Source organism: Hemitrygon akajei, chromosome 7, assembly GCF_048418815.1.
Source record: "Hemitrygon akajei chromosome 7, sHemAka1.3, whole genome shotgun sequence".
NCBI classification, from domain to species: Eukaryota; Metazoa; Chordata; class Chondrichthyes; order Myliobatiformes; family Dasyatidae; genus Hemitrygon; species Hemitrygon akajei.
Genome location: NC_133130.1, coordinates 143,515,672 through 143,534,673, shown reverse-complemented (window position 1 = coordinate 143,534,673; position 19,002 = coordinate 143,515,672). Strand labels below are relative to the sequence as shown.

The 19,002-nt window shown below is 46.5% G+C and overlaps 1 protein-coding gene across 1 annotated transcript in view; it reads left to right on the top strand.

Moving 5' to 3' along the window:
• The first annotated feature begins 3,929 nt into the window (after window positions 1-3,929).
• Window positions 3,930-19,002, top strand: part of LOC140731002 (cholesterol 7-desaturase nvd) — a 43,784-nt gene continuing 28,711 nt past the window's right edge. Inside the window, exon 1 of the mRNA XM_073052164.1 lies at window positions 3,930-4,312. Within this exon, the coding sequence (XP_072908265.1) occupies window positions 3,964-4,312 (349 nt within the window). The 5' untranslated portion in view covers window positions 3,930-3,963. The remainder of the gene's footprint in view (window positions 4,313-19,002) is intronic.

Genomic DNA, 19,002 nt, shown 5'->3' with positions numbered 1-19,002 from the left:
GTCAGATGTATCAAAATTACAGTGGTGTAAAGGGAATTACAGAGGCATAAGCAGCCCAAAGTTGATTGTAAGGGGACACTAACAGGGAAGATGGCACAACAGCAATGCCTGGGAGTTTCTGGGGACAATTCAGAAGATGCAGGATAGATACCTCCCAAAGATGAAGAAGTGTTCTAAAAAGAGGATGAAGCAACCACGGCTAACAAGGGAAGTCAAAGACAGTGAAAAGGAAAAGAATGGACATAGAGTATCACAAAAAAATAATGGGAAGTGAGAAGGATTGGGAAGCTTTTAAAACCAACAGGAGGGAACCAGAAAAGCCATAAGGAGAGAACAGATGAAATATGAAGCCAATAATATAAAAGATGATACCAGAAGTTTTTTCATATATATGAAGATAAAAGAGAGGTGAGAGTAGAATTTGGACCACTGGAAAGCAATTACTGAGATCGTAATGGGGGAACAAAGAAAGGGAGGATGAACATAGTAAGTATTTTACACCAGTCTCACACCAGAGCGCACAGCCTCGGAACGAAGGATATCCATTTAGAGCAGAGATGGGGAGAAAATCCTTTAGCCAAAGGGTGGTGAATTTGCAGAATTCATTGTCACGTAGGATTGTGTGGGCCAAGCCATATGATATATTTAAAGCTGAAGTTGACTGGCTCTTGATTAATAAGGGCATTGAAGGTTATAGGGAGAAGGCTAGAGAATGGAGTTGAGAGGGATAATAAATTAGCCATGATGGAATGGTGGAGAGGACATGATGGACTGAGTGGCCTAATTCTGCTCCTATGTCTTATAGTCTTATAGTAGTTGAACCAGGACAAGCTACTGTTGACATGGACAGCTCAGAACTTAAGGTATTGACCCTATTTCCACCTTAGCACCATTGGTACATACAGGAGAGTGAGTTCTGCCCTTTTTCCTGAAGTAAATGAGCAGCTCAGTTTGCTTTGCTGACATTGAAGTGAAGGGTGTTGCTTGGCACGATGCCACCAGGCTCTTTATCTCAAACTGTAGGGATTAAGCAGAATCTGGCCAAACAATTGTGACTGCGGGGACTGAGATACAACATTGCAGGGCACCAGAGTTAGGATAATCGTGGAGGAGACATTATTACCTTCCTTACTGATTGCTGCCTGTTGGTCAGGAAGTCAAAGATCCAGTTACAGATGGAGATGCGGAGTCCTAGGTAGAGGAGTTTGGAGATGAGTTTGTTTGGAATTATGCATTGAAGATGGAGCTTGGTCATTAAGTAGGAGTTTAACATGGGTGGTTTTACTGTTCCGATGCTCCAAAGATGAATACAGAGCCAGGGAGACGGAGTCTGCCATTGAACTGTTTCAGTGGTAGGTGAATGCCAGTGAATTAAGGTTGTCAGGGAGGCTGGAGTTAATTTGTGCTAGCCTCTCAAAGCACTTCATGATGATGGATGTCAGACGGTAGTCATTACGGAATAATACCTTGATTTTCTTTGGCACTGAGATGATAGAGATCTTCTTAAAATAGGTGGCGATTTCAGATTGGTGTAGAGAGACATTAAAAATGTTTACAATGCTCCCACCAACTTCATGCAGGTCTGAGGGCATGGCCAGGAACTCTGTCCACGTCAGTAATTTTCCACAGGTTTGCTCTGAAATATGCTGATCTGACATCTGCAAAGGTGACCGTGGGTACAGGTGTGTCAAAAGCTTAAGATAAGCTTTATTTGTCACATGTATATCAAAACACGGAAACATAAAGTGAAATGCGTCATTTCTGTCAACAACCAACACAATCTGAGAATGCATTAGAGGCAACTTGCAAGTGGTGCCATGCGTCTGGCATGCCTGCAAGCACTAACCCTAACCCATACGTCCTTGGAATGTAGGAGGAAACTGGATCACCTGGGGGAAACCCCTGCGGTCTCAGGGAGAACATACAAATCCTTTCAGGTGACAGCAGGAATTCAACCTCAAATGTTGATCTGGTGCTGTAAAGTGTGGCACTATTGCCCATTCTACCTTGGCACCCTGTGCTTCGGGGTGGGTGGTGCCACTTCACTGACTTTCTCTTCAAGATGTGTATAGAATGCACTGAGCTCACTGGGGAGGGACGTGCAGTTGTCAGCGATACTGCCGAACAACACACTGGTAATGGAATTACTGTCAATTGTATAGATTCTCTGACTAGGGATTAGGGGAAATAACAAAAGACTAGAATTCCTTTACTTGAAATTAAGAGATTACAACTACAGCTAACATTTCACTGATCAACTTCACCCCTCCCCCCTCTCCTGGTTTCACAATACTTGCAAACAGAACAAGTGCCATATCTGCCCCTACACCTCCTCCCTCACTACTATTCAGGGTCCTGAACAGTCCTTCCAGGTGAGGTGACACTTCACCTGTGAGTCTGTTGGGGCCATCTACTGTTTCCAGTGCTCCTGGTGTGGCCTCCTGTATATCGGTGAGACCTGACGCAGATTGGGAGACTGCTTTGCTGGGCACCTATGCTGCATCCATCAGAAAAAGCAGGATCTGCCAGTAGCCACCCTTTTCAATTCTACTTCCCATTCCCATTCCCATTCCGACATGTCAGTCCATGACCTCCCCTTCCGCTGACATGAAGCCCCAGTCAGGTTGGAGGAACAACACCTTATATTCCATCTGGGTAGCCTTCAACCTGATGGCATAAATATCGATTTCTAGTATTTCCGATAATTGCGCCCCCCCCCCCAACCTTCCCCATTCCCATTTCCTTCTCTCTCCTTATCTCTACCTGCCCATCACCTCCCTCTGGTTCTCCTCCCCTTTGACTCCTTTTTTGAATTATTACTGTTTCGCTGCAAGGACAATAGTTTGCTCATAAACATTCCTCAGTGGACTGAAGGAGTGGCCTTATTTGATGGACACAGTCATTCAGGAGTGATGGACAGCTGAGTCCCCGTTAGTAGGGATAAAAGACAGGTCTGGAGAGACACCCTCCAGACACGCCAGTGGACACTGATTGAGGGTTGGAACCCACAAGAAAGGTGGGGGCTTTGAAGACTGAACCAGGAGGTCGGTCATTAAGGTTATCAGTGTTAAAGCAGGGCCGGTGGGGACTTGTGTGTGTGTGTGTGTGTGTCCACTCATGCCAATGACCACACCGATACAACGGATTAAGAAAGCAAAGAAAGGTTTGCCTGACTGTAGCTGTTACATCTCGCTCGTTCTCTCTCTCTCCCTCTCTCCAACGATTACAATACAACAACTATAACTACATCAGCACTCATGAACTGAACTCAACTTTATACTTTTCTATGACAATTTATTTACCCCTAGACATCGATAGAGCTTGTTTATTATTGAATATTATTATTCCTACACTTTTAGGTTTATTACTGCTAACTGGTTTTATATGTATATTTGAATTATTGATATGGTTTTGCTTATTTTTATTAATAAACACCTTAAGTATAGTACCACCAGACTCCAACGAATTCTTCTTTCTCTGCTGGTTAGACACCCAGTTATGGGGTATGTAACACAGTGAATTTCTTTGCACAATTTGATAACCTGGAATACAGGCTCGGCCCTTCAAGTTGTTAATGCCGGGAACAGAAGTGCCTTCCGTGTAACAAATCCAACATTCACAGCCGCAGCCTTAGTCCTGTGTGAACGGTACATCTCAGTGCATCTGGAAATTATGCCCAAGGGTGGAATCGGGTTGGAAGTTTATAATCATCATTCCTGCCCGCTGCTGCGCTAGGTGGGAGGGGGGAGATGTGATGTTACCGGGCAGAAACTGTATAGGTACCGTTGCGGGAACTGAGCTGAAACGGGCGCGGGAAAGGGGTAGGTGTGGAGGCGGGGCTCACAGGTGCGGTGCTGAGGTAGTGCGGGGGGCGGGGCAAAGCAGGTGCAGGGGCGGGGCAGGTGCCCGTGGTTTATCTAAGCTGGGGCTAAGCCGGGTGCCGGAGAGCGGGTTGCGGCGGATATGGAGTGGGTCGGGAGCCGCTGGCTGCCCGCCTCAGGACTCCTGCTCATGCTGCTGTTGCTGCTGCCAGTGGACCGGCTGTCGCCGCTGGTGCTCCTGCTCCTGTTGCCGCTGCCGTTCGCCCTGATCTGGTTATACCGCCTGCTCTTCGCTCCCCTGGAGCTCTTCCGGAAGCTGCACAATGTCGGCTACACCCCCGACCCCGGCGTTAGTCTCCGTCACAAGGCCAATGAAGTGAGGCGGAGGCGCAAGCGAGGGGAGCTACCCCCGGTCTACCCGAATGGCTGGTACCGACTCCTGGGCTCCCGCCAGCTGCCGGTTGCCCATGTGAAGAACGTCACCATCTTCGGTAAGGAGAGGGGAGAGAGGTGGAGTCGGGTAAAAGAGGGATGGAGTGGGCCTGAGAAAGGGGGGGGGGGGAGGAGGTCATAGAGCGCAAAAGTGGGCAATTCGGCCCATCGACTACCCAGTCATGTAGCGGTGAAAGGGGTTGGGTTCGAGGGCAAACAGGGGGCGGTCAGTCAGGACGATGTGCGATAGGTGAAGGTTAGATTATAGAATCATAGACCACCACAGCACAGAAACAGGCCATTCGGCCCATCTAGTCATTGCTGAACTATTTATCGCTCCATATCCCTCCCGTCCAAGTAGCTAAACAGAACTCCCTTAAATGGTGAAATCTACCGCCAGCCGCTTCCACCCCCGTGAGTGAAGGCGTTCCCTCCCACGTTCCCCATAAGCATTTCATCTTCCACATTTAACCTCTCGTTCTAGTCTCACCCAACCTCAGCGGGGTGAGAATTTTTGGGGGGCTGGATTTGGGTGTCGGGGCATTGATAGGGCTGAAGTGCGTGCGGTGGGGCAAATAAGGAGGAAGACGGGGTTGATATCTGTGGGACGGTGTGTAGAGCGTTGTGTCGGTGGGCCGCTGCTGTTGTTCGGCCTCCAAGCTGGCGTTGCATGTAAACTGGAAACAAATGCGTGCGAGGGGCTTCAAGAGAATAGTGGAGCATGGCAAAGCATTGGAGGTTTGTGTTGTTTTGGGTAGAGAGGGTTTATGGAATCCATGAACGATTGGGTTTCACTGATGGAGTGACCTCCTCCTGAAGTTTTGTTCTGTTAGGAGTAGGAAACTGTTGCCATGGTGATGCACAATGTGGTGTTTAGATCATGTTGCTGGATGGAATATCAATAATTATAGTACCACCATTGCCACTGCTGTGATTTGAGAAAGGGCCAGAATGTGAAGGGCATGAATTGCTTCCTGAAATGGAGCTGGCAGTAACTATCTTAATGCAGCGCCCCTGTTTTCATGACCAGGAACTTCTCTCAGTGCAGAGGGGTCTGACCTACAGTGGTGGAAGCGGGTGGTTTAGGATATGGAGCAGTGATGCAATTTCCAAAAGGTGCTCGACTGAAGTGTCATGTCAAAGATGATTGCAGAAAATCAAGCTTACTGTGCAACAGGCAACACATTGGTGAGAAATGGAAAATCAATGGGAGGGAGAATCGGTGTATTCCAGGGTGATGTGGGATAGGCGCATTTATATGTTTTAAAATCGTCAATATCATTCCTTTTTGTAAAGGAATTATTGTGATTTTAATATCAGTGTTATCTGTATTAACTGGAATTCGTAATTGTCATAGAGTGGCAATCTTTGTTTTGCAAACCATCCAGAGAAATAATACGTACATTAGGCAAAACATATAATCATATAAACAAATAATACATCAAGGTATTATACAGGAAAAGCAATGACTAACTGCATGTCATTGCTCTCAAGCCCACCAGCTCCCTACAAGCTTCCTTCTCATTTCATTTCCATCTATTGTCACAACTTTCTTTCCGTAGATTTTTCCCCTGAACATTTATGAATTAAATCAAGAAATGCCCAAGCATCACTCAGTTCTGAGTTAACACAAAAGTCTTAGTTTCTTTATAGCCGAGGTTGTTACTTGGCATGTATTGTAACACTCCTTATTGACATGGGTTCAGTTATTCTCAGAAGCATGTTCTAAAAATTGTGTTCCATTATTGCATTTTATTGTAATTATGTACCTGCTGTGTTTCTGTAACTACCAACACAGTGTATGGACATTTGAGCAAGTTGCAAGGCTGATGATCACCTTGAACACAAGAGATTCTGCAGATGTTGGAAGTCTTGACCAACACAAAATGTTGGAGGAACTCAGCGGGTCAGGCAGAATCTATACGAGGGAATAAACTGTCAACGCGTTGGGTCAGACCCTCCATCTGGACCGGATAGGTAGGGGGCAGAAACCAGAATGAGATGGTGGGAAAGAGTTCAAGTTTATTGCCATTCAACTGTACACAAGTATACTGCCAAGCGAAACAACGTTCCACAGGACAAGGTGCACAACACAGTACATATAAATCTCACACATAATGCATAAAGAAATATTACCCCAAATAAATTAACAAATAATAAGGTGCATTACAACACAAATTAAAATATAAACAGTATAACGCTACTGGTGCATCATACGTGATGAGATCTGAATGGAGAGGGGAAGAAATACAAGATGGCAAATGACATGTGAGACCAGGTGAGGGGGATGGTCGGTGGGTGGGGGAGAGGAGATTCATCTTGCTGGCTTTCTTTAATGATCATGAGATGTCAAGATATGTCAATATCTCACTGCCATTCAGATACGTCACTAATAAAGCTCAATGCTGGTAACAACACCCCTTGTGAAAGTAGTAGTATCTTGTAGATAAGGAAGGATTTTCATTTCAAGTGCAGTGATGGTTTTGATCATGAGGGCAGAGGACTGATATTAATTTAGAAAAGATTGAAGCTTATTTGTTCTTCAACAGTCTGAATAAAATGTTTTAAATGATAATTCCCCCAATGATTTTGCCAGTAATGTTAGCTTAAAGTCTGAGGCTGACACTGTTAAATAGAGGAGGGAACTAATGTATCAATGAAGATCTGGGTTAATCTAATCAATCTGGTGGAGGAATTTAGCAGATCAAGCAATATCTATGGGGGGAGGGGGAGAAGGAAATGTTGACATATTGGTTTCAAACTCACCATAAAGTCCCAAAACTTCAGCATTTTGTATCCCCCGCATTGCTTCTCGGCCTGCTGTGTTCCTCCAGGAGATTGTTTCTTGCTTCAGCTTTATGTTCCTCCTGGGTTGCAGTCCATTCCAGACCTCTGCCATCACCTGATCCCAGGTAGATTTGTGGCGACGGCACCATGGTTATTCTGGGGACCCCCGAGGATAAGCCGGCACTGGGGAGAGGGGGTCAGTTTGTTTGCAGGTGCACGTATTTGAAAATGTTGAGGGAAGACAAGAGCAAGTTTGTGCAGTCAGACACATGACCGGCAGTGGTGCAAAGGGCCAGTGAAGTCAATGTGCAGGTATGGTCAAGTGGGTGTGCATACTGGGGAGGCACAGTGAAGGTACAGGGGCATGGGTGTGGGAGTGTATGTATATGGTGCAGAAGTGCTTATGGCAATATGCATAGACATTGATGCGGCTGCACTGGGGCCAACAATGTTCCTAATTTATTTTTATAGCTGTACAACCATTGCTCTGAGTGGAAAATTTTTACATAGCCTGAAAATTGCACACACTTTGTAATAACATTATATGACCGTAAGATATAGGAGCAGAATTAGGTTACTTGGCCCATTGAGTCTGCTCCGGCATCAAAGCTGATCCAATTTTCCTCTCAGCCCCAATCTCCTGCCTTCTCCCCGTATCCCTTCATGCCCTGACCAGTCAAGAATCTGCCTTAAAAGATGTCCTTTATAGCTGCCTGTGGCAAAGATTTCCACAGATTCACCACTCTTGGGCTAAAGAAATTCCTGCTCATCTCCGTTTTAAAAGCATTTCCTCTATTCTGAGGCTGTGTCCTCTGGTCTTAGACTCTCCCATTATTGGAAACATTAAGGCCTTTCACCATTCGACAGGTTTCAATGAGGTCACCCCTCATTCTTCATGAATTCCAGTGAATACAGACCCAGATCCATCAAAGGCTCTTTATATGATAAGCTGTTCAATCCTGGAATCATTTTTGTGAACGATATGGGCTGCCAGCGGTGGTAGTGGAGGCAGAAACGATAGGGTTTTTTAAGAGACTCCTGGATAGATACATAGAGCTTAGAAGAATAAAGGGCTATGGGTAAGCTTAGGTAGTTCTAAGGTAAGGACATGTTTGGCAGAGCTTTGTGGGCCGAAGGGCCTGTATTGTGCTGTAGATTTTCTGTTTCAATGATATACACTTCATAAATTATATAAAAGAAAATTCCATCTGGGCAGCAACAAAGGCAATGTGTTTGGTACATTTCAATTACTGTGCGTCCCTGACCACACAGCTTAGTGGGAGTAATTGGAGGAGGGGTTGTATCAGGGGTCTGGGGTGCATTAAAGGAAAATGCTTCACAGCACTCCCACTGGTGGTGAATGCCATTTGTGTATTCATTATCGGGTTTTATAATCAGAATAATTGGCACACACAATGATTACGCACATTCTTGCTTTTGACAGTTTTATCAACAAGCTCACAAGCTTCGCGTGATCTTATGGAGCAGGTGTCAGGAGGTGGAGCTGGGATACAAGGGTTACAGCAATTACTCATTTCTCGAATCTGCGAGTCAGACGTGCAGTTTGCTACAAACTTGAGCCTTCCATTGGCCTGATTGACCCACAGACGTGACTTCTGTCTAATGGGAGGAGGGAGAGAAAGGGTACAGTACTGATGTTCTGTCTGTCATCACTTACTGATTGCACATTGTGTGAACGCGTGGTTGATGGTGACCGTGGTCTGATATGGTCAGGCCTTGAACTTGAAGCTATAGTCCAGCACCTTTAGTGATGGCTGATCAATAGCTACCATAAACTGCTCCCCCCCTCTCCCCAGCATCACTTGATATTGACCCGAATATCCATAGCAGAGTGAAGACACAGGCTTCACAGCTCTCCTCACGGCCACCTCGAAGAGCAGATTTAATGTCTGATCTGAAAACCGGTGTCTCCTGTGTCAGTTTTGATTTTTATGTGCTCAAGCCTCTGAAATTCTACTGACTGAGCTGTGACGAATACCCATGTGGCATCACAAAGCAGGAAACCTTCCCCGGGCCTGGTCTTCCAGTTTGCCTTTCTGTACCTGCCTTGGATAATTCTGAGCGGGTTATGTCTCTCCAGCCTGCAGTGGCTGACTGTAGTCCTGTGTTTGTATCTGTAGATGCATTCTCAAAAGCTCTTGTTTCCAATGAAATTATAAGCTCCCATATTATTACAATCCACATTTGGTTGTGAACCTTAAGAGTACTTGCTGAAAACACTCATCTAGTCAAGCAACATCTCTTTCCACAGATGCTGTCTGTTCTACTGAGTGCTCCTGACATTTTCTGATTTTTCCCAATATTTGCTGTTTGGTTTACATTAGATTTGCCTGTGGCTGCTCCAATGCAGCCTGATGGCTTCTCAGTTCACCAGGTGGATCATACAGCATCCTCAGGCAAAGTTCGAGGTGCAGGAGTCTGCTTCCTAATCGTGGTCCTGGCAAGTTTCTGCTCACTCCTCTAATGGTGAAGACATGCTATCAGAGTTCACTTCACCCCAGGCAGACATGATGCCTGCACTCACTGAACTATGCTCCTTGAAATGGGAAACCCTGAGGCTCTCTCCGTCATCAACCAGGCCAACTTCGAGAGTGTGTTACCAAACTATTACCGACACTTTTCTGTCCCGCCAGGAACCCAAACACCCTTGACCATTGCTACACAACCATTAAAGATGCCTACTGAGCCATCCCCTTCTCATCTTTGGCAAATCAGACCACCAGGCTGCTCTTCTGCCTACCAACAAACAGAAGTTGAAACGCGAAGATCTGATACAGAAAATCATTCAGAGCTGGTCTGACGAAACAGATGAGCTTCTATGTGACTCTTTTGGGTCAGTAGACTAGTCTATGTCCAAAGACTTAACAGCCAGCCTAGATGAATATATCACTCCTGTCATCGACTTTAAATGTGTGGAGGACAATCCAGGTAATCCTAAACCAGAAACCATGGATGAACCTGGAGATCTACACTCTTCTGAAGTCTAGGACTGCAGAATTTAAACTAGGTGACCCTGATTTGTACAAGAATTTGAGATATGATTTCCATAAAGCCATCAAATATGCTAAGAGGCAATACCAGTACAAAATAAAATCCCAGACCAGCTATCAGTTGTGGCAGGACTCGCATGCTATAACAGGCTACAAAACAGAATCGGGCAGCAACATGTCCCTTTGCAATGAGCTTAATGCATTCTATGTGCATTTTGAAAGAAGGGTGGACTATCGCCACCCATCCTAACTGCCTTCAGTGCCTCTGAACCCCATAATCATCATTGCAGACATGTTCAGTCTTCTGGAAAGTGAACCTGCAGAAAACATCTGACCTGGATGGCGTCCCTGGTGGTATCCTCAAATCCTGCCCAGGTCAACTGGCGAGGGTAATTGCACATATTCTAAACCTCTCCTTGCTTCAATCTCAGCTTCCCACATGCTTTAAGCCCACTATCACCCCTATATTTAAGCATTTCAAGATGCTGTTCTTCAACAACTACTGCCCAGTGGCTTTTGACATCCACCATCATGTCAGAAAACCTCAACCCACTGCCAAAACGGGTCTACAGTAGGGGCCTTCTCACTGGCCCTACACTCATCTCTGGAACATTTGGACAGTAAAGGCACCTATGTAAGACTAATGTTTATGTGCCACAGCACTGCCTTTAAATTCCAAATTCCTGTATCTGGGACTCAACACCTTTGCAACTGTATCCTTGACATCCTGGCCAACAGATTACCACTGGTAAAGGTAGGCAGCTGGAGCTCTGCCTCGATTATTCTCAACACTGGTGCCCCACAATGCTGTGTCCTCAGCTCCCTGTACACTTGCAACTGCATGGTCAGTTTCTGTTCTAACCCCATCTGCAAGTTTGCAGCTGGGCTGCATCTCAAATAACAATGAGCACAGGAAGGAGATGGAGATCCTACTGGCAAGGTGTCATGACAACAACAGTGTTGAGAGTTTCAAATTGCTCAGAACAAACATCACCAGTAGCCTGTGCTGGTCCAACCTCAACATGCCAAGGGCAAGGGAGCTCACCACCTTTACGCATCATGGAAACTAACCCCTCCTCCGTGGACTCTGTGGTGTCGGGGCAGGGTAGTTCACCACAGACTCCTTGACACTTCGCGCTGCACACAGCAGCTGAAATGTACCAAGCACATTGTCTTTGTTGCTACCCAGATGGAACTGTCTTTTATATAATTTATGAAATGTATATCATTACGAAAATGATTCCAGGATTGAACGGCTTATCATATGAAGAGTGTTTGATAGCACTGGGCCTGTACTCGCTGGAATTCAGAAGAATGAGGGGTGACCTCATTGAAACCTATCCAGGTGAAAGACCTGGATAGAGTGGATGTTTCCTATGGTGGGAGAGTCTAAGACCAGAGGACACAGCCTCAGAATAGAGGGTACCCTTTTAGAATAAAGATGAGCAGGAATTTCTTTAGCCTGTGAGTGGTGAATCTGTGGAATTCTTTGCCACAGGCAGCTGTGGAGGACATCTTTCTGTATATTTAAGGCAGAGGTTGATAGATTCTTGACTGGTCATTCTTGGATATTCTCTCTGTCTCTCTTCTCCCCTCTCCCATTGGTACAAATATCTGAACGCATGTTCCACCAGAATCAAGGACAGCTTCAAGTCAAGTGAAGTTCATTTCTTTTAACTATATACATGTGTATAACCATATAATGTATATAGAAACAAGACAACGTTTCTTCGAACCAGGGTGTAAAGCACAGTAGTACACATAACACATGATAACTTATGAAGGTACGGATAAAATCTACAGACGAATCACACATGAATAACAAACTAAAGTGCATTAATATTAAATATTGTAAGCTACGGGGCAGAATATGATGCCGCTGGGAGTTCAGAAGCCCAATGGCCTGGAGAAAGAAATTGCTTCCCATCCTAACCATCCTTGCTTTTATGCATTGCAATTTCCTGCCTGATGGTAGAAACTCAAAGCTTCTATTTTGTTAAAAAACTGTTGAATGATAAGATGGACTTTGGACCTTGTATTCTACCTTGTCATGGCCTTGCACCTTGCTGTCTTCCTACACTGCATAACCGTTTTCTCCGTACTGTAACACTTAATCCTGTATTCCTATCATTTTACCTTGTGCTGCCTTGATGCACTGTTGTAATAAATTGATCTGTAGGAAATGTATGCAAGGCAAAAGGCAAATTTTCCACAGTTAACATGACAATAATAAACAAATTTTATTAATTATAAAGGGAAAGGAAGATGTTGTTCCTACTGCAGTTTGCTACAGCCTCACCCTCTCAAACTTCCTTAGGAACCTGCTAACATATTATTAAAGTTTAGATACTATTGTAACCTGGTAACTGTGATGGCTAATTTGTACAAACAAAAGAAGGTAATAAATATTGGTTATAGATATCAGCCAGGGTCAGGGTAGTTAAAACAATGTTTGAAACATTTCTATAGTTGGTGCTAAGGCTGATACTGCAGACTAGGAACCAGATAGGGAGTGGGTGGTTCGGGGTAGTGGGAGATGAGGGAAGGACTGGATGGGTGGTGTGAGAGGTAGGGGAGAGGCAAGGTCAGTATTTTGGGGATGAATAATACTGAAAATTAAAGAGATGGGTTAAAGAGCACAGAAAGAAACATGTTATCAGTCGTCTCCCTAATCCCTATATTTTGATATTGCTGTGAATCTTTAATTATTCCAAATGGTTTAACTGCCAGCAGTGAATCTGTGGGGCCCATTAGGTACCATTCCTGAGCCCCTGTGCCTATACCTTCCATCTCCTTCCTTCTGCTGGGGCTTTTCCATCTGGTCGGCTGTGGCTGGAAGTGCCACCCTAGTTCTGTCCTGTTGATTGTTTCTCAGTGGCTCTGGTTGCTTCTCAGCAACCTGACCACTCCAATACCTCTTTCCAGGTTCTCAGTTAATATTTTCTCTTATTCCTTGTGACATTCCTTGGCCATTCAGCCCATTTGGACTTTACTTGCTCCCAATTCCCCCACATTTCCTATCTGCAGGATGGTGAATAGATTGGGGTTCAGAGTTTAGCCCATTGTAAGTAGCTCATTCTCTATTAAGGATGCTGCTGGGACAGTGGAAATGTAGTCCAGGGTAAGAGGAAGAGCTTTGAGAACTTCCAGAGTAGAGGCTGTACCAGACTCTGGGACAGTGGAGGGAGACAGTGCGAGTACTGCCAGCAATAGAGAGGGGAATGGACAGTATGACCTATCTTGAGCTGGGTGGTGTGGGACAGGGACAGGGGTTTGGGTAGTGGGTCTGAGTGCGTGTGGGACCAGACCTTGTCATGGAGTGTTGGAGTGTCAGATTGGGATCTAGGTTCTCTGAAGGAAATGGGAGTGAAATGGGGTTTTGTTCTTGTATTACTGGGATAAGGTGCAAGTGAGACAGGTATCTTGACCAGGAACCAGGTGGGTGGGACGTGGTGGCGGGGGACATGGCGGAGATGGGTGGTGGTTTAGGAAACTGGGATGGAGTCGGAGATGGGAGTAAACCAGACTACGAGTGGAGGTGATGGTTATGGAGGCAGCGGTGGTCCACGAGGGAAGGTTAGACTCTTGTTTTGGCATGGTACAACCTTGGGTCTAGACTAACCATGGACTAGAATGAGAATGGATGGGTTAGTGTGTGGGAATAGGACTTCCGTCTGAGGGCGAAGGAGGGGAGCGGGTGCAGAGTGGAACCAGACCCAGGGTTGGGTGGGAGTGACATGGGAACAGTGGGGGCAGCTGTTGCCTCTGGAGCTGGGGGGGCTGATGGTGGATAGGCTGGTGTGGAGGGTGTCCTGTGTGCTCCTTGGAGACCTGTGGTTGTGGTTATAGCAATAAGCCACCTACTAGTGCGCAGGAATAGGAGAGCACTGGAGGGAGGAATGTCCTGTTCCCCAAAACCTGCACTGTCTAAGGAATGACGGACACAAAGATGCGCGATGATTCCGGGGATGAGGGGGCAGTCCTGTGAGGGTCAGGGGAGCGGCAGGTGAAGAGAATGCCAGTTCAGGAGAAGGCTAGAGTCATGTGATCCTCCCCTTTACCCCCACCTCCTCTTGTCGCTCCCTCAAGTGGGTTTAACCTTCGTCACCACTTCTGAATATGTCTCCTTGAGCAGAGAAGGTTACCTCTGAAACCTCTTCACATTGCCCCAATTCTAAATGTAGGTACAGCTCTGGCATTTATTTATAGTTGCTCGAAGGTTAATTAGGGATTTTGGCACCCTTCGATCGCTGTTTAGAATTATCATCCAGTTTGGTCAGTGGTCACTGACATTTCTGGGCAGTGTGGAACGGACAGAGTTCTGAGTGTTCACGTACCAGTGACTTGGATGAAGGGACAGAGTGCAGAGCATCCAGGTTGACTGGGAGAGTAAAGTGAGAAGTGGCCACATTGACGTGTAATGGGTTTTTGGGAAGGCTAAGGTAATGAACAGATAGGAAGGGAATTGTGTGGTGACATGAAACAGTGTTGGTGTGCACATGTGGAAAGGCATTGGAAAGTGAAGGGGGATGTCATGGATTCTGGGACAGGGTGAGGAAATGGCCTTGTTCTGGAGTAGAATTGGGTTGGGCCTCAGAAATGGATGCATCACATCTGGAGTATAGGAGATTTATTTATGTATTTAGCAATAAAGCGCAGAATTGAACTCTGAACTCCGGAACACCCGGAGCTGTAGTAGCATTGGACTAACTGCTATACTGCCGTGGTGCCCAAGGGAGGTTGTGTTAGTACGTGCAAATGGGGCTGGGCCTTGAGTGGGACCAGACCTCAGGCTGGGAGGGAGTGGAGGTGCAGCCGGTGCTATCTCTGGAAATGCAGTGATCTGCCCCTTCAATCCCCCCTGACTCTCCTACCCAGCGTTTGTTACGCAACGTGCTAAAACAGGCCATTGAGGATGCTTTGTGACCCATCCTTCCATATCTTCCCTGCTGTTTCTGCTGTTACCACATATCTCAAGTTAGCACAGTAACTAGGGAGACTTTTTTTTGGGCAATACTGTAGCTCAGCTCATAGTGCCAGGGGCCCAATTTCAATCCTGCTCTCCCCTCCTATCCGTGCAGTTTGCATGTTCTGCCTCTGGGCACATGGGTTTCCTCCAGGTGCCCTAATTTCCTTCAACATGCAGGGCAGTATCCTACCTGGTCACAGTATATTCCCTAGTATGTAGGTGAGGGGTAGAATCTTGGGGAGTTATTGGGAATGTGGGGAGAATTGGGCTCCATGGTAGTGGGACGCTATTATAGATCAGGGCATCGGAGTTTGGGAGTTCAGTGCCAGCGTCCTTGGTCAGTGCGATACTATTACAGCTCAGGGCATCAGAGTCCAATCCCAGCATCCTCTGTAAGGGGGCTCTGTACACGGAACGCGTGGGCTTCCTCCGGAAGCTCCGGTTTCCTCCCACAGTCTAAAGACGTACCGGGTAGGTTAATAGGTAAATTGTCCCGTGATTAGGTTGGGGTTAATTCAGGGTTGTTGGGCGGTGAGGTCAGAAGGGCCTATTCCGCACTGTATCTCTAACCGAATGAATAGCATTGATGCAAACGGAGCGTAAATGGGTAGTGGGTGGTCAGCATGGACTCGATGGGCAGAAGAGCCTGTTTCCCTGCTTTATCTCCCTGTGACTCCGTCCACAAATTACAGATCAGTGTATCGTGTAGGTACAATGCTGAATATTCTATTCCTCTTTTCGGAAGCTGTTGTTGACGATTTATTCCAGTGGGTCGTGTAAACATATCTGTAACGAGCCGACGCCGGCCCCTGCGGCGGATTCGGCACCTGTCTGTCCATGAGCAAAGTTCCACTGTGATATCAAGATTTTACTATGTGCCTGAGACGCTGCTACCAGGTTTTCCCACTGCCTACTTGTACTCGTGCATGTGACGATACACTCGACTTTCGCCCTTGGCTTTGCGCAGTGAGTACACTATCTGGAAAGGGAGCTCACGGCCGTGCACAGAGCGCCACAAGCCGCTGTCTAGTGGGGGGGTGAGCCGCAGGCAGTGTGTTAGCGAACAGCTGCCCTCCGAGCCCTCCCTGACACCACCCTTGGTGTCCCAGATAAAGTGGATTACACCGTGCCCACAGCACACTGCCTGTTCCTGACATGCCACAGCTCACGTAGGGACTTTTCTTTCACAACCGCTCTGCATTTTTAAGAAGTGAGGTAAGCATTCTTCAGTTGCAGAGAGGAGGCTCGGGGACGGTCGCAACGTTTTGCAGCCGGTGGAGTTACAGCGGAGACGCCCACCGCACCAGCTACCTCCCAAATTCCCCTCGGTTTGTCCAGGCTGCCCATTCCTCGGGCACTGCCCCAGACATGATGTAAATGGGGGGGGGGGGTTCATGTGGGAAAAACAGTGTTTGGGGGAGGGAGGATTAGGGAAGTGTTAATGCCACACAGTTTCGAGCAGTTCAGTTGGGCCAGAGCAGTGGGTAACCAACATAATGTTACGAAGTTTAAATCAAGGGTGTCAAACTCATTGTAGGTCACGGACCGGATTGAGCAAAATGCAGCTTCGTGCGGGCCGGATCAGTCGGATGCGTGCGAACGCAGCTTTCGTTGCCTCAGTTTTTTCAGCCTGCTCTCATGTGTCTCAGTCTCTGCTATAACTACAAAGTGTTTCACTTTACAAATTCCGTTTCTTATGAAGAAGACTGCCGAATAAACACTAAAACCCCTGAAAACCTGGTACCTGAATAAACTCAGCATTAGCCATATCATACGCCATAGGCGCTTCGATTACTGAGGCCAGCTTTAATAGTAATTAGATATTATCTCGCGGGCCAAAGATAATTCCACCGCGGGCCTTGAGTTTGACATATATGGTCTAGGTGGTTTGAAAATATAACTGTGATATTGCAGAGATCTCTGAGTACGTCACTCTGGGGTCGCTAGTTCCCCTCATTTTACTGAGTAAACTTTGAAGGTTGCAGGTTGTGAGCTAATCACCCGTCTTCTGTCACTGACCAATCAAAATAAGCATTGCAACTTGACGATGCCCTTCATAAACAAGATGCGACTCTTGTTTTGATTGGTCCATGACAGAGGATGGGTCAATGGGAAACAATCTATCAGGGTAATTCCTAGCTGGTCTGACTGTAACCTCAAACCCACATTCTGCCTGTGGGTTCTTCCCCCACCCCACTCCCACAGTCATTCAGTAAATGCCTTAAAATCATTCAAGGACTGCTTTCGCTGTCCTTAGAAGAGTTTCAACAACTGCTGAGCCACAGGACACACAGATCCAATTTCTCACACCACTTCCGTTCTTTGTGGTAACCTGAAGGGGCTAAATATTGGTGGGTAAAGGGAGGAAGCTTTTGATCGAGGATGGGATGTTGGGGTTCATATTGGGGGGGGGGAAGCTGCCCCATGGCCAAGCTCCCTGAGTGCCACAGTGAGCTTCCGCGTTCCGGACTCTCACCAGGAAGTGTGAACCGCAATTACAATTGATTTGTTCATAGCGTTGGGTGGGGGCCTGACGTTACTCAGGTCGACGTTGGAGTGCACGGCGATGGTGCTGGGAAAGAGAGTGGCCACAGTCACACCTTACTCTCAGCTAGTTACTGCTGTGGCTGCAGGAGTGGAGGATTTCTGAGTGATGGGAATGTCTAACCAAGAACAGGGTGTGCAGGCTGGGCAGGTTAATGGCTGTGCTGGGTGTGATGGCACGCCAGAGCCCAGAAGCCAGATTTGAAATATTGTGCTATCAGATACAAGTAATCGTCTCGGTATCTTCAGCATCTGGGTTTCTCAGGACTTTACACCATAAGACATAGAATCGGAGCAGATTTAGGCTATTCAGCCCATTGTCTGCTTCACCATTTCATCATGGCTGATCCATTTCCCTCTCAACCCCAATCTCTTGCCTTCTCCCCGTAACCTTTCACATCCTGACTAATCAAGAACCTATCAACCTCCTCATTAAATACACCCAATGACCTGGCCTCCACAGCTGCCTGTGGCAATGAATTCCACCGATTCACCACCCTCTAGCTAATGAAATCCCTCCTCATCTCTATTCCCTTTAGTCTGAGGCTGTGCTCTCTGGTCCTAGACTCCTCCCACCACAAGAAGCATCCTCTACACACCCACTCTATCTAGGCCTTTCAGCATTTGATAGGTTTCAATGAGATCCCCCATCGTTCTTCCAAGCTGCAGTGAGTAAAGGTCCAGTGCCATCGAAGGCTCCTCGTACGATAAGCCTTTCATTCCTGGAACGATTCTTTTGAACCTCCTATGAACCATCTCCAATGTCAGCTCATCCTTTCTTAAGTAAGGGGACCAAAACTGCTCACAATACTCCAAGTGAGGCCTCACCATTGCCTTATAAAGCTTCAACATTACATCCTTGACTTTATGTTCTAATCCCGAGTGAAATGAATGCTAGCATTGTGTTTGCCTTGCTCACCACCGACTCAACCTACAAATTGACCTTTAGGGAACCCTGCATGAGGACTCCCAGGTCCCTTTGCACCTCTGATTTTTGAATTTTCTCCTTTTTTCGAAGAGTCTATGCTTTTATTCTTTTTACCAAATACTTCCATATACTTCTTGATGCTCTATTCCATTTGCCACTTCTTTGCCCCTTCTCCTAATCTGTCCAAATCCTTCTGCAGCCTCCTCACTTCCTCAACACTACCTGCCCCTCCACCTAGCTTCATATCGTTTGCAAACTTGGGTACAAAGCCATCAATTCCATCGTCCAAATCATTGACATATAATGTAAAAAGAAGCAATCCCAATGTTGACCCTTGTAGAACACCGCTAGCCACTGACGGCCAATCTGAAAAGGCTTCCTTTACCACTCTTTGCCTTCTGCCAATCAGTCAATGCTCTATCCATGCTAGTATCTTTTCTGCAATACCATGGGCTCTTCTCTTGTTAAGCAGCCTCATGTGCAGCACCTTGTCAAGGCCTTCTGAAAATC